Raw genomic sequence first — 16,704 nt, 5'->3', positions numbered from 1 at the left:
CTCCAGGGACTGGTCCCTCCTAATAACATGTCCAAAGCATGTGAGATGAAGTCTTAACCATCTTCGCTTCTAAGGAGCATTCTGGCTGTACTTTTTCCAAGACAGAATTGTTAATTCTTCTGGCACTCTATGAAATATTCAATACTGTTTGCCAACACCATAATTCAAAGGCATCAATTCTTCTTTGGTCTTACTGATTCATTGTCCATCTTTTGCATGCATATGAGGTGATTGAAAACACCATGGCTTGGGTCAGGCACACCTTAGTTCTTAAAGTGACATCTTTGCCTTTTAACACTTTAAAGAGATCTTTTGCAGCAGATTTGCCCAGTGCAATGAGTTGTTTGATTTCTTGACTGTTGCTTCCAACTTTGAGCCCCGGGAAATTGCATACACTGATGTGCTGGCTGTTCCACGGTTGCCTTCCTGTCCCTTACAGCTCAGGCACTGAGCACCGCCTGCAGCCAGCTGGCCTCTCCCATTCCTAACTCTGGCTCTCTCCCCCTTTTCAGGCAGACATCTTCTCCGGGGCCATCTTTATCAATCTAGCTTTGGGCTTGGATCTGTACCTGGCCATCTTTCTCCTATTGCTGATCACTGGCCTTTACACGATCACAGGTGAGTCCATTCAATGGGTCCAGCTGCTGGTGCCCAGCTCAGGTTTGGAAATTGTAAAGGATAAAAGGATGTAGTAGACATGGCTTCTCTTCTCATGGAGGAGAGATATACACCTATGAAACAGTTTGAGAATGGGGTATTTGCTTGACACCAACTTACAAACCTCACAAGTTATATGGATGGTCGCAGAAACCTCCAGTGTTGGCCAGAATAGTGAGGATAACGTCTTTAAAAAATTTTTTTTTATTGTACTTTAGATGAAGCTTTACAGAACAGACTAGTTTCTCATTAAACAGTTAGTACACATACTGTTTTATGACATTGGTTAACAATTCCATTGATGTGTCCACACTCTCCCTTCTTGACATTGGGTTCCTTATTACCAGCTTTCCTGTCCCCTCCTGCCTTCTAGTCCTTGCCCCTGGGCTAGTGTGCCCCTGTAGTCTCATTTTGTTTTATGGGCCTGTCTAATCTTTGGCTGAAGGGAGAACCGTGGGAGTGGCTTCATTAGTAAGTTAAAAGGATGTCTGGGGCCATACTCTCGGGGTTTCCCAGTCTCTGTTAGGCCAGTATGTCTAGTCTTTTTTGTGAGTTAGAATTCTGTTCTACATTTTTCTCCAGCTCTGTTCAGGATCCACTATTGTGAACTCTGTCAGAGCAGTCAGTGGTGAGAGCCAGGCACCATCTATCTGTACTGCACTCTGTCTGGTGGAGGCCATGGTAGATGTGGTCCATTAATCTCTTGGACTCATCTTTCCCTTGTATTTTTAGTTTTCTTCATTCTTCCTTGCTCCCAAAGATGTGAGATCAGTGGAGTATCTTGGATGTCTGCTCATAAGCTTTTAAGACACCAGAAGCTACTCACCAAAGTAGAATGTAGAACATTTTCTTTATAAACTCTATTATGCCAATTGAGCTGGATGTTCCCCAAGACCGTGGTCCTCATAGCCATCAGCCCAACAATTCAGTCCCTCAGGAAGTTTGAATGTGTCTGTGGAGCTTCCATGACCTTGCCTTGGACACGTTGTGCTGGCTTCCCCAGTATTGTGTACTGTCTTACCCTTCACCAAAGTTACCACTTATCTTTGTCTTTTTAGTGTTTTTCCATCCCTACCCCTCCCCTCCTTCGTAACCATCGAAGATTGTTTCTTCTTGTGTGTAAACCTTTCATGACTTTTTACAGTAGTGGTCTCATACAATATTTGTCCTTTCGAGATTAACTTATTTCACTCAGCATGATACCATCCAGATTCATCCACGTTATGAGATGCTTCACAGATTCATCATTTTCTTTATACTAGTGAGGACATTTCTTATGGAGGTGGGGCAGGGCTTGGACTTGCAGGTGTGGAGAGAACCTGGCTAAACTGGGAGAATCAGGAAGGGAGTGCCAGGTTCAGGGAATGGTGTAAGCAGAGGAATGGGGGTGAGGATGGGTATGGCATGGGGTGGAAGGTAGGGTGAGCAAGCAGGTGGGCTTAGCTGGAGGAGGGTGGTCATTGGGAGGTAGTAGAGGTTGGGATTGTGGGTGATAAGAATTGATACCTCAGATGAGGTCACACTATAGGCACCTTAGGAGCCCTGTTGGCACAGTGGTTAAGCACTTGGATATTAAATGAAAGGTTGGTAGCTCGAACCCACCAGCTGCTCCATGGGAGGAAGATGGGCAGTCTGCTTCCATAAAGATTACAGCCTTGGAAACCCTATGGGGCACTTCTGTTCTGTCCTATAGGGTCGCTATGAGTTGGAATCAACTCAACGGCAATGAGTTTGCTTTGGGTTATAGGCACCTTGGAAGCCAGACAGAGGCTTTGGGTTTGAGACAGAGAATGGGAGCCACTGTAGGGAGGGAGGGAAGGAGGGAGTTACACATAGAAAGAGGTTTTAGAGGAAGACTCAAGAGGTGTCCAGAGGAGTTGGTGACACAAATAACAACTGAGGACACATATGCAGAAGTGTTTTTCTGCCCAGTTAGGGGGCAGGATCAGCAATGGAACTTGCTGTTCAGCTGGATCCCTGTCCCTGGGTTCCTGTTCCAGTTAACTTTGGGGGCAAGAAGGTACTTAGATGGTCCGAGAAAAGAGAGTTATACAAATAGCATTTTGAAATGTGATATGCCAATTTGGTAATGTTCCCAGGCGTCTTTGCAGTCGGTTCTTTCTTCTTCCCTGGTTTTGTTTGTGGAAAATTCTTCTCACCGTTGGAGAAGCATCTCCTGGCTTAAAAGGGTCACCTTACTCAAAAAGTTAAACATGGAACTACTATGTTGTTGTTGTTAGTTGCCATTAAGTCGATTCCGACTCCTGGTGACCCCATGTGTGCAGAGTAGAACTGCTCTATAGGGTTTCCAATGGTTGTGACCTTTCAGAAGTAGATCACCAGGCATGTCCTCCAAGGAGCCTCTAGGTGGGTTCAAACCACCAACCTTTTGGCTAGTAGTAGAGAACTTAACCATTTGTGCCACTCAGGGACTTCTAGATCAACTATAAAGCCAAAAACCTGTTGCAGTCAAGTCGATTCTGACTCATAATGACCTTATAGGACAGAGTAGAACTCCCCCATAGAGTTTCCAAGGAATGGCTGGTGGATTCGAACAGCTGATCTTTTTTTGGTTAGCAGCTGGGCTCTTAACCACTGTGCCACCAGGGCTCTAGAACCTTGTTTCCAAGTCTTTGGGGGTATATAACCAGGAGTGGAATTATTGGGTCATAAGTCGGAATTGACTCGACAGCGCTGGATTTGGCTTTTTGGTTCATAGTAGTTATATATATACACACATACACACACACACATATATACACACATACATATATATATGACCCAGTAATTCCACTCCTAGGTGTATATTCCCAAAGACTTGAAAGCAGGGACTTGAAAACAGATACGAATGTTCATTGCAGTGTTATTCACAATTGACGAAAGGTGGAAACAACCCAAGTGTCTATCAACAGATGAATGGATAAATAAAATGTGGTATAAACATACAACAGAATATTATTCATCCATAAAGAGAAAGGAACTTCTGATACCTGCTATGACAAGGGTGAACTTTGAAAACACTATGCTGAGTGAAATAAGTCAGACACAAAAGAGTGAATATTATATGATCCCATTTATATTAAGTATCTAAAACAGGCAAATGCATAAAGACCAAAGTTTACCAGAGGTAGGAGGGAGGGGGCAATGGGGAGTTATTGCTTAATGGACATTGAGTTTCTGTTAAGGATATGAAAAATCTGGAAACGGATAGTGGTGATGGCTACACAACATGGGGAAAGTAATTAATGTCTGAATTTTACACGTAAAATGGTTGAAATGGCAAATATTTATATATATATATTTGCCCACAATAAAAAAAAATTAAATTAAAAAAAGGTCACCTAGGTTCTTCCCCATCAAATATGGAGAAACATTCTCCTTTTCCCAAGTGCTCCTAAGCATTTTAGTGAAAAGTGGAGATATGGGTACCTGCTGAGTAGCAGAGCTCTGTAACAGGGCAAGGGAGGGAAGGCACGTGGGTGGTTGAGGGGGTGTGCTCAGAAGGTGTGTGGAGGTAGAAGCTGGAGATTGGGGAAAGGAAGCAGGCAAACAGATTGCCTTCTATGTGAGGTCAAATGCATTGTCTTCTCTGCTTAGGTGGCCTGGCAGCTGTGATTTACACCGACACCTTGCAGACAGCGATCATGCTGGTGGGGTCTTTCATCTTGACTGGCTTTGGTAAGTGGGGCTCGAGCAGGCTGAGAAGTTTGGGCCAGAAAAAAATAGTTGCTGTGGAGTCCATGTCAAAATAGAACTGTGTTCCATAGTGTTCTTTTTTTTTTTAATTGTGCTTTAAGTGAAAAGTTACATATCAGGCCAGTCTCTCATACAAAAATTTGTATACACCTTGCTACGTACTCCTAGTTGCTCTCCTTCCGGTGAGACAGCACACTCCTTCCCTCCACCTTATATTCCCTGTGTCCATTCAGCCAGCTTCTGCCTCCCTCTGCCGTCTCATCTCTCCTCCAGATAGGAGTTGCCCACAGTCTCATGTTTCTACTTGAGCCAAGAGGCTCACTCCTCACCAGTACCATTTTCTATCTTATAGTCCAATCCAATTCCTGTCTAAAGAGTTGGCTTTGGGAATGGTTCTAGTCTTGGGCTAACAGAAGGTCTGGGGACCATGACCTCCAGGGTCCTTCTAGTCTCAGTCTGACCATTAAGCTTGGTCTTTTTACAAGAATTTGAGGTTTGCATCCTACTGCTCTCCTGTTCCATCAAGGATTCTCCGTTGTGTTCCCTGTCAGGGCAGTCATCGGTTGTAGCCAGGCACCATCTAGTTCTTTTGGTCTCAGGTTGATGTAGTCTCTGATTTATGTGGCCCTTTCTGTCTCTTGGGCTCATAATTACCTTGTGTCTTTGGTGTCCTCATTCTCCTTTGCTCCAGGTGGGTTGAGACCAATTGATGCATCTTAGATGGCTGCCTGCTAGTGTTTAAGACCCCAGATGCCACTCACCAAAGGGGGATGTAGAATGTTATCTTAATAGATTTCATTATGCTAATTGACTTAGATGTCCCCTGAAACCATGGTTCCCAGACACCCAGTCCTGGTACTCTGGCCTTCAAAGTATTCGGTTTATTCAGGAAACTTCTTTGCTTTTGGTTTAGTCCAGTTGTGCTGACCTCTCCTGTATTGTGTGTTGTCTTTCCCTTCACCTAAAGTAGTTCTTGTCTGCTATTTAATTAGTGAATACTCCTCTCCCTCCCTCCCTTGTAACCATCAAAGAATATTTTCTTCTGTGCTTAAACTATTTCTTGAGTTCTTATAATAGTGGTCTCATACAATATTTGTCCTTTTGCAACTAATTTCACTCAGCATAATGCCTTCCAGATTCTCCCATGTTATGAAATGTTTCGTGGATTCATCATCGTTCTTTATCGATGCCTAGTATTCCATTGTGTGAATATACCATAATATATTTGTCCATTCATCTGTTGATGGGCACCTTGGTTGCTTCCATCTTTTTTACTATTGTAAACAGTGCTGCAGTGAACACGGGTGTGCATGTATCTGTTCATGTGAAGGCTCTTATTTCTCTAGGATATATTCCAAGGAGTGGGATTGCTGGATTGTATGGTAGTTCTATTTCTAGCTTTTTAAGGAAGTGCCAAATCGATTTCCAAACTGGATGTACCATTTTACATTTCCACCAGCAGTGTATAAGTGTTTCAGTCTCTCCACAACCTCTCTGACATTGATTATTTTGGGTTTTTTGGATTAATGCCAGCCTTGCTGGAGTGAGAAGGTATCTCGTAGTTTTGATTTGTATGTATTTTTTTTTAATGGCTAATGATAGTGAGCAAGCATTTCCTCATGTATCTGTTAGCTGCCTTTTTTGGTGAAGTGCCTGTTCATATCCTTTGCCCATTTTTTAACTGGGTTATTTGTCTTTTTGTAGTTGAGTTTTTGCAGTATCATGTAGGTTTTAGAGATCAGATGCTGATCAGAAATGTCATAGCTAAAAACTTTTTCCCAGTCTGTAGGTAATCTTTTTACTCTCTTGGTGAAGCCTTTGGGTGAGCATAGGTATTTGATTTTTAGGAGCTCCCAGTTATCTAGTTTCCCTTCTGGTGTTTGTGTATTGTTGGTAATCTTTTGTGTACTGTTTATGCCATGTATTAGGATTCCTAGCATTATCCCAATTTTTTCTTCCATGGTCTTTATCATTTTAGATTTTATGCTTAGATCTTTGATCCATTTTGAGTTAGTTTTTGTGCAACTCCATAGGGTTTTTGATGACTGATTTTTTGGAAGTAGATCACCAGGCCTTTCTTCCAGGTGTCTCTGAGTGGATTTGAACCTCCAACCTTTCAGTTAGCAGCTGAGAGTGTTAACCGTTTGCAGGGCCCTGAGGAGGTGGGACAGCAGTAGAGAAAAGCAAGTCTGGCCAGTTTGCCTGACTCTAGCCTAGGCAGTGAGTTCAGAAGCTTTCTACCCTCCTGAGGGGAGCATGAATTGGGCCATCACTGAGTGTGCAGGGCCTCTTCCTTACCTTTGGAGGTCTCAGGCTGGATTTAATGCTGCCGTTTTTAGACAGTCTGGGTCAGTGGTCTAGTGTTGGTCTGTGATGACATGATCTTCCATCACATTGAAACTGGACAAAAAGGATAAGAATACTGTAGTGAGTTTCCCATATGTTCAACTATTGAATTTTTAATCTCAGATTATGTCTTGTTTACATTTTAAGGTTAAATGACCTTTATGAATTGATGATAGCAGGAGATAGTTCTTTAAAAAAAATTGTTCTTATTTGACAAAATTAAAAAATTGGCCATTCAAAGTTAGCCTTCCTCCCTTTCAATTTTTTGAAGTCCTACTTGTCTATGAGATCATAAGGACACGACTGGAAACCACAGATCTAGGGGGTCTTGCTATGGGAGGTTATAAAATACATTTCATCTGTGTGTACTGTGAAGCCTCTTATTTGCTCTTTATTTTTCCATTTTCCAAGAGCTTTCATTCTGTTTCCCCTGATAGAGCCTGGGGTGGGCAGGGCAGGGAGGGAATGACATATTCAGAGACACACAGCCAATAGACGGCAGGGCTTCACACTCCTCACCCATTCTCTGTCTCTCGCATCACACTGATGGCACCAGGGGTGGTCCCATCTGGTGTGTATGTCTCTAGGTCTGTGTCCAGGCTCCCAAAGGCCATTGCTGATAGCAGGGGCTGAGGGGAAAAAGAGAGAGGTCTAAGAGCTTCCCTTTGTCAAGAAGTTCAGATACTTTCAAAAATTATTCCTTCAGATCCTCACAGTAGCCCTGAGGTGGCTGGGCAGGGTTCATAATCCCATGCTATGGATGAGAAAGCTGAGGCCCAGAGGGGAAAGTGGCTTGCTCAAGATCACACAGCTGATCACACAGTCTGTTGGTTGGATCCTCTTAGTTTCTAAAGTATCCTCAGAGGGAACATGCTATGAAGAGTTCAGAACTTCCGAATATTGATTTTTTTTTTTTTTGTTACTGATGTTTTCCAGCTTTTCATGAAGTGGGAGGGTATGCAGCCTTCATGGAAAAGTACATGAAGGCCATTCCAACCTTGATTTCTGTTGCAAACACCACCGTCAAGAAAGAGTGCTACACACCGAGGGCCGACTCCTTCCACATCTTCCGGGACCCTCTCAGCGGAGACATCCCATGGCCTGGGCTCATCTTTGGTCTGTCCATCCTTGCCCTGTGGTACTGGTGCACAGATCAGGTACCCATGTTGGGAGTGCAGGGTGGACAGGGCCTCCTGCAAGGCACTGCAGGAAACCTTGTTGGTCTTGGTTTGTGGGGTTGGGAAAAGTAGGGCTGGCCTCATGTGGTCAGGGGGCAGCTGGGCTCTGGTGACATGGATTGCCTGGCTAAGGACTCAGGACAGGGAGGGTGAGGAGATGTCTCAGGGGCCTCTGGCCCACGCCCTTCCCTGACTGGGCTTTACCTGGCAGGTCATTGTGCAGCGCTGCCTCTCGGCCAAAAACATGTCTCACGTGAAGGCTGGCTGCATCCTGTGCGGGTACATGAAGCTGCTGCCCATGTTCCTCATGGTGATGCCGGGAATGATCAGCCGCATCCTGTACACAGGTAATACCTTCTGCAGGACTCACCAGCAACTCTCTTCCGTTTTCCTGGCTCCAAGTCACTTCCAAAGCCTTGTAGCTCTGCTTTCTCTCCCTGTCTTATTCTTTTCTTGCCATATTATTCCATACTATAGTTCTCCTGCCATACATTGAGCAGCCTGAGGGCTGTGGAGTTGCTTTGTCCCTTACATTGGTAATTGCTTCCCCCTCTTTTTTCAAATCCTTTAAAGTCATGATATGCCTCCAGTTCTAGTTTCTTCCAGCTAATATTTTGCTAGATTGTTGCTCAGTCCTTCCAGGGCTGTAGTGATGTGTATAATGGCCTTCTTAATGTCAAAGGTCCCCAGCCAGTCTTTCCTTGCCTGCTGCTCTGAGCCCTGCTTTCTGGGCTTTTCTTTGAAGGAGCCCCAGTGCTTGCATTTTACTATCCAGGGTGATATCTTCTTCCTTGGCCCTTTTGTGACCTTTCCAGAATTGCCATTTGAATATCTTTTGTCAGCCTTCATGGGTCAAAATGGTTTCCTGAGATGTGGCATAAAAAAAGCACAGTAGAGTGAAAGTTTGGTGAGCACCTTCCAAAATGAAGACAGGACAGTAGCGTGCTCCAGATAGTACTCCAACACTTCTGTGCTGGCTCACCTGTCAGGAGAAAAATATATGCAACTGAATATAATATGCAACATATTATAATGGCTATACCAAAAACAAAACAAAACCCATTGCTGTCGAGTTGATTCCGACTCATAGCCACCCTATAAGTCAGAGTAGAACTGCACCATAGAGTTTCCTAGACTGTAATCTTTATGGAAAGGAGCCTTGGTAGCGCGGCGGTAAAGGTTACAGCCTTGGAAGCCCTGTGGTGCAGTTCTACTCTGTCCTATAGGGTGGCTATGGGTTGGAATTAACTTGACGGCAACACTTTTTTAAAAAAATCTTTACAGAAACAGACTACCACATCTTTCTCCCATGGAGTAGCTGGTGGGTTTGTACCCCCAACCTTTCACTTAGCAGCTAAGCACTTAACCACTGTGTCACAGGGGTCCTCTTATAATGGCTATAACCCACCCAAACCCAGTGCTGTCAAGCTGATTCCCTGGTAGTGTAGTGGTTAAGTACTACGGCTGCTAACCAAAGGGTCAGCAGTTTGAATCCACCAGGTGCTCCTTGGAAACTCTATGGGGGCAGTTCTACTCTGTCCTTTAGGGTCACTATGAGTCAGAATGGCTATAATGCATATTTATTTATAAAAATATTTGAGATACTGCTATATGGGATAGTACTAAGTGAGGTAAAAAAAAAAAACCTATAGTAGATACTTAATAAATGTTTGTTGATATGAATTCTATCCAAGTTTCTAGAATTCTATCCTAGTCTCTGGAGTCCTTGGGTGGTGCAAATGATTAATGTGCTTGGCTGCTAACCAAAAGATTGGAGGTTTGAGTCTACCCAGTGCTGCCTTAGAACAGGGACCTGGTAATTTACTTCCAAAAATCAGCCATTGAAAACCTTATGGAGCACAGATCTGCTCTGACATACAGAAGTCACCATGAGTTGGAATCTACTCGATGGTAACGGGTTATCCTAGTCTCCAGCACATGTCCCCTTCCTCTCTCAAGACATTTCTATTCTGTCTCTACCCCAGATTCCCAACATCTTGAAAGTACTACCCAAGGCCCTGTCACTGGAGAATTTCCTCAGTTGTCTGGGCATTCAACCCTACTTGTTAGGGGGTGCTTAGGATAAATCTCAAAATTAGGAACTACAAGTCATTGTGATCTTCAGGTGGAACAAGATAATTATCACTGCTCAGCTGCAAGGTAGCTAGCCAAAGTCTAAGAACCATGCTCCCTTCCTCCCCGCCCTGGCATTTCCTTGTTTATTCCCTTTTGCCTAGGGACAATCTCTTCTTCCCAGTCACAGCCTAGGGATGGGCAGGCCAGCAGGGAAGGAGCATGGCATGCAGGAAGGGCTCAGCTGCAAGCTGCATCTTTTGTAGTGCCATTTCAGGGCCTTGAGCAGGAATGTACTGTTTGAACCTTGTTTGAAGAAGGCAAATCTAGGAAACATTTCCCCGATACCTGCTTTTTAACATGGCTCTTTCTCTCTCCCCAGAAAAAATTGCCTGTGTCGTCCCCTCGGAATGTAAGAAATATTGTGGCACCGAAGTTGGCTGTACCAACATTGCCTACCCAACCTTAGTGGTGGAACTCATGCCGAATGGTGAGAGTTTGTCCCTGCTGGTGGGGTTTCATGGGAGGCTGATTGGACACAGCCTCCACACAGATTTATGTGGGCTTTCTGGGGCAAAACTGTTTCTGAGAGTGGGAGGTGGGACGGGGGGAAAGCCTCATTCTGGATGTCCTCAGTTTTTGAACATGTCTTCCCTTGGTGGGAAGGAGACATATGACTTGATTGGGCTCTGTAAGTCCAATCAGAATTGAAAAGGAGATCATTTTTATGTTTTATGAAAACATTTTTAGGAAAAAAATATGACCTTTTTGTGCTCATCTACAAGGCCTTTCAAAGCTCTTACACAGTGTCTTGGTTATCTAGTGCTGCCATAACAGACATACCACAAGTAGATGGCTTTAACAAAGAGAAATTTACTTTCTCTCACAATCTCACAATCTAGTAGGTTACAAATCCAAATTCAGGGCTTCGCCTCCAAGGGGAAGGCTTTCTATCTCTGTTGGCTCTGGAGGAAGGTCCTTGTCCTCAATCTTCCCCTGGTCAAGGAGCTTCTCAGGTGCAGAGACCCTGCATCCAAAGGACACGCTCTGCTCCTGATGCTGCTTTCTTGGTAGTATGAGGTCCCCAACTCTCTGCTTGCTTCCCTTTCCTTTTATCTCTTGAGAGATAAAAGGTGGTGCACATGATCAAGCAGGATTTATACCAGGTATGCAAGGCTGGTTTAATATCAGAAAAACCATTAATGTAATCCACCATATAAATAAAACAAAAGACAAAAACCACATGATCTTATCAATTGTTGCAGAAAAGGCATTTGACAAAGTCCAACACCCTTTTATGATAAAAACTCTCACCAAAATAAGAATTGAAGGAAAATTCCTCAACATAATAAAGGGCATCTATGCAAAGCCAACAGCCAACGGCCAACATCACTCTAAATGGAGAGAACCTGAAAGCATTTCCCTTGAGAACGGGAACCAGACAAGGATGCCCTTTATCACCGCTCTTATTCAACATTGTGGTAGAAGTCCTAGCCAGGGCAATTAGGCTAGACAAAGAAATAAAGGGCATCCGGATTGGCAAGGAGGAAGTAAAATTATCTCTATTTGCAGATGACATGATCTTATACACAGAAAACCCTAAGGAATCCTCCAGAAAACTACTGAAACTAATAGAAGAGTTTGGCAGAGTCTCAGGTTATAAGATAAACATACAAAAATCACTTGGATTCCTCTACATCAACAAAAAGAACATCGAAGAGGAAATAACCAAATCAAAACCATTCACAGTAGCCCCCAAGAAGATAAAATACTTAGGAATAAATCTTACCAAAGACATGAAAGACCTATATAAAGAAAACTACAAAGCTCTACTACAAGAAACTAAAAAGGACATACTTAAGTGGAAAAACATACCTTGCTCATGGATAGGAAGACTTAACATAGTCAAAATGTCTATTCTACCAAAAGCCATCTATACATACAATGCACTTCCGATCCAAATTCCAATGCCATTTTTTAAGGTGATAGAGAAACAAATCACCAACTTCATATGGAAGGGAAAGAAGCCTCGGATAAGCAAAGCATTACTGAAAAAGAAGAAGAAAGTGGGAGGCCTCACTCTACCTGATTTCAGAACCTATTATACAGCCACAGTAGTCAAAACAGCCTGGTGTTGGTACAACAACAGGCACACAGACCGGTGGAACAGAACTGAGAACCCAGATATAAATCCAACCACGTATGAGCAGCTGATATTTGACAAAGGCACAGTGACAGTTAATTGGGGAAAAGATAGTCTTTTTAACAAATGTTGCTGGCATAATTGGATATCCATTTGCAAAAAAATGAAACAGGACCCATACCTCACACCAAGCACAAAAACTAACTCCAAGTGGATCAAAGACCTAAACATAAAGACTAAAACGATAAAGATCATGGAAGAAAAAATTGGGACAACCCTAGAAGCCCTAATACAAGGCATAAACAGAATACAAAACATTACCAAAAATGACGAAGAGAAACCAGATAACTGGGAGCTCCTAAAAATCAAACACCTATGCTCATCTAAAGACTTCACCAAAAGAGTAAAAAGACCACCTACAGACTGGGAAAGAATTTTCAGCTATGACATCTCCGACCAGCGCCTGATCTCTAAAATCTACATGATTCTGTCAAAACTCAACCACAAAAAGACAAACAACCCAATCAAGAAGTGGGCAAAGGAAATGAACACACATTTCACTAAAGAAGATATTCAGGCAGCTAACAGACACATGAGAAAATGCTCTCGATCATTAGCCATTAGAGAAATGCAAATTAAAACTACGATGAGATTCCATCTCACACCAACTAGGTTGGCATTAATCCAAAAAACACAAAATAATAAATGTTGGAGAGGCTGCGGAGAGATTGGAACTCTTATACACGGCCAGTGGGAATGTAAAATGGTACAACCACTTTGGAAATCTATCTGGCTTTATCTTAAACAGTTAGAAATAGAACTACCATACAACCCAGAAATCCCACTCCTTGGAATATACCCTAGAGAAACAAGAGCCTTCACACAAACAGATATATGCACACCCATGTTTATTGCAGCTCTGTTTACAATAGCAAAAAGCTGGAGGCAACCAAGGTGTCCATCAACAGATGAATGGGTAAATAAATTGTGGTATATTCACACAATGGAATACTACGCATCGATAAAGAACAGTGACGAATCTGTGAAACATTTCATAACATAGAGGAACCTGTAAGGCATTATGCTGAGCGAAATCAGTCAGAGGCAAAAGGGCAAATATTGTATAAGACCACTACTATAAGATCTTGAGAAATAGTATAAACTGAGAAGAACATATACTTTTGTGGTTACGAGGAGGGGAGGGAGGGAGGGTGGGAGAGGGTTTTTTACTGATTAATTAGTAGATAAGAACTGCTTTAGGTGAAGGGAAGGACAACACTCAATACATGGAAGGTCAGCCCAATTGGACTGGAACAAAAGCAAAGAAGTTTCCGGGATAAAATGAATGCTTCAAAGGTCAGCGGAGCAAGGGCGGGGGTTTGGGAACCATGCTTTAAGGGGACTTCTAAGTCAATTGGCAAAATAATTCTGTTATGAAAACATTCTGCATCCCACTTTGAAATGTGGCGTCTGGGGTCTTTAATGCTAACTAGCGGCCATCTAAGATGCATCAATTAGTCTCAACCCACCTGGAGCAAAGGAGAATGAAGAACACCAAGGTCACACGACAACTAAGAGCCTAAGAGACAGAAAGGGCCACATGAACCAGAGACCTACATTATCCTGAGGCCAGAAGAACTAGTTGGTGCCCGGCCACAATCGATGACTGCCCTGACAGGGAGAACAACAGAGAACCCCTGAGGGAGCAGGACATCAGTGGGATGCAGACCCCAAATTCTCATAAAAAGACCATACTTAATGGTCTGACTGTGACTAGAGGAATCCCGGCGGTCTTGGTCCCCAAACCTTCTGTTGGCACAGGACAGGAACCATTCCCGAAGACAACTCATCAGACATGAAAGGGACTGGACAGTGGGTAGGAGAGAGATGCTGAAGAAGAGTGAGCTATTTATATCAGGCGGACACTTGAGACTGTGTTGGCATCTCCTGTCTGGAGGGGGGATGGGAGGATAGAGAGAGTTGGAAGCTGGCAAAATTGTCACGAAAGGAGAGACTGGAAGGGCTGACTCATTAGGGGGAGAGCAACTGGGAGTAAGGAGTAAGATGTATATAAACTTATATGTGACAGACTGACTTGATTTGTAAACGTTCACTTGAAGCTCAATGAAAGTTAATAAAAAAAAAAAAAAAAAAAAGTGGGGCAGACCATGCCCCAGGGAAACTCCCTTTACACTGGATCAGGGAGGTAACCTGAGTAAGGGTGGTGTTATAATCCCACCCTAACCTTCTTAACATAAAATTATACTCACAAAATGGAGGACAACCACATAATACTGGGAATCATGGCCTATCGAAGTTGACACATATTTTTGGGGGACACAATTCAACCCATGACAAACAGGTATTAATATGAAGGCAAAAAGTAAGGGTCCTAGGTCCAAGGGATTTATACCTGGAGAATAAATTGACTTCTAGGCTCTTACAAGGAAATACATAGAGAAAAAGGCAAGGGTGATTTTAGCTCTAGAATGAGGGAGTTTGAAGCAGTAGGTGGATGGGCTACAAGGTGAATTCTTACCAAAAGGAATGGGCTATCCCAGGAGATTGAGTATTTAACCTTGAGTCCAGAATGCTGTGGTTTTGGTATAGGTCTAAAAGCTGCTGTTCATATTTCATGTTGAAGAAAAATCTCCTAATTCTGGCTCAAGGGAAGTAAGTCTGGTTAGATTAGGGGGCCTAAGAAGACCAAAAATTCAAAGGTATTAATCAGGAAAATTTAGAACAAGCTTATGAAATTTTAGTACTGAAATGAAAGGCCATCTAGTCAAATACCTTCACTTTACACCTGGGGAAACTGAGGCTTACAGAAGAGTGACTTTAAGGCCATACAGAAGCTAAGTGTCTACCACCTTGCCTTCCTTAACTCTGCTCAAGGCTGGAATTGAAGAACTTGGGAGGGTTTGTTTGTTTTTAAACCACAGGCTTGATGCATGACCTTGGGAAATCCCTATGCATTTAAATTCTATAAAAATAGAAGTAATAGTTAACTATTCCGTTCAGCCAGGCTGCTTAGTGATTAAGGTTTTAATTGCAAGAATCACAGTGGCCTTTTTGGAGTTCTGGCTTGGATAACAATGGCCTCTGTTAAGGGCGGGGTAGGGGGAGAGGGGGACGTGGTATGGGGGAGGAGGCACCTGTTGCCAGGGACCCTATAGGACAGAGTAGAACTGCCCCATAGGGTTTCTAAGGAGTGCCTCATGGGTAGAACTGCTGACCTTTTGGTTAGCAGCCATAGCTCTTAACCACTGTGCCACCAGGGTGGCCTCTGTTAGATGTATTTTTTTTCTTTAGATTAGCAGTCCTGGGGTAAGGAAAATAGCTCTGTGCTAGAGTGGGTTCTACACAATACAAAGATGTGTTGCACAAAGAACACTGAAAAACTGTGTTTACATGTACCATGGCTATTCCTTCCCCTTCCACTGCAATCGAGCATCTGTGAACACTGAATTCACCATTGACCTCCCTGTGTTTGATCAAATAGGTATTTTTCATTCAGCATTTTTGATCACTTATCCTTCTTGAGTTACTCTCGTCCCTTGAATTCCATGGTACTGTACTCTCCTGTTTGTCTTTTTCTTCCATCCTTTGCTGCTGTTTCTTTTGATTTCATTTTCAGATTTAGCCTTCTCTACTCCAAAAGTAAATGTTCCCCCAAATTTGACCCTTTTTGCCTTCTAAATAGCTCTTGTATTCATCTACCTTTCTCTGTTTTTACCTCCATAACCCAAGTCTGATATGCCATTATTTCTTACCTGGATCACTATGTTCAACAAACACTTTTTGAGTAAACAAATGAATGAGGATTTGATCACAGTATGGTACAGTGGTAAGAGTTCTGTCTCAGCTTAGCAATTAGCTGGTGAAGTAACCCTGGACAAATGGCAAAGCTAGGACTAGAAGCCCTACATCTAACTTCTTGAAATGGACCTTAGTTGTAGCCACTGAAAAATGAGAGAATTGGAATAAATAATCTTTATAACTCTTTCTATAACTCCAATAGTTTGTGATTCGCATTATAAAAACCCAGGAGGAACCGTTTTAAAAATCTCCTAACAAATGACAAAGTAATTAGATTAGGCAGTTTTCATCATTCGTCTCACAAGATTACAGATGAAATTATTTATGGATAAAAAGCCAAGAGAAATGACACAATCATGTTCCAAAATGATCTCAAGATCCAAGAATGTTGAACCAAATCTAACAAGCTGAGATTTAATAGAGGTATAAGTCAAGTTCTGTATATTTAGGTCCCTCAAACTTAACTGTACAGGATCATTGCAAGAAACTAAGGATGTTTACCTTGGAGAAGAGAGATTTCAGGGGACATGAGTTGTCTCTGAGCATGTGAAAGATGGTAAAGTGGATGAAGGGTTAGACCTGTTCTGTATGGATCCAGTGGGTAACCCAAGGGCTGAGTCTGAAGAGAGGCAGATTTCAGACTAGTCAGTACTATCCAAAAGGGAACAGGGTCTCTGTGGGGTAGTGAATTTCCTATAGCTGGAGGGTTTGGGCAGAAGAAATGTCATGGAAGAGACTCATGTATCAGATGGGTAGTTGACCCCTAAGGTTACTTTTACTCCTGAGACTGTG

The 16,704-nt window shown here is 42.9% G+C and overlaps 1 protein-coding gene across 1 annotated transcript in view; it reads left to right on the top strand.

The window, feature by feature from the left end:
• SLC5A1 (solute carrier family 5 member 1) overlaps positions 1 to 16,704 on the top strand; it is a 78,218-nt gene that overhangs the window by 43,336 nt on the left and 18,178 nt on the right. Inside the window, exons 6-10 of the mRNA XM_049865746.1 lie at positions 513 to 618; positions 4,255 to 4,335; positions 7,636 to 7,856; positions 8,089 to 8,224; positions 10,333 to 10,440. Of these exons, the coding sequence (XP_049721703.1) occupies positions 513 to 618; positions 4,255 to 4,335; positions 7,636 to 7,856; positions 8,089 to 8,224; positions 10,333 to 10,440 (652 nt within the window). The remainder of the gene's footprint in view (positions 1 to 512; positions 619 to 4,254; positions 4,336 to 7,635; positions 7,857 to 8,088; positions 8,225 to 10,332; positions 10,441 to 16,704) is intronic.

Source organism: Elephas maximus, chromosome 22 (genome assembly GCF_024166365.1).
Source record: "Elephas maximus indicus isolate mEleMax1 chromosome 22, mEleMax1 primary haplotype, whole genome shotgun sequence".
NCBI classification, from domain to species: Eukaryota; Metazoa; Chordata; class Mammalia; order Proboscidea; family Elephantidae; genus Elephas; species Elephas maximus.
The sequence above is the reverse complement of the archived record's forward strand: the minus strand, read 5'-3'. Positions and strand labels throughout refer to the sequence as shown.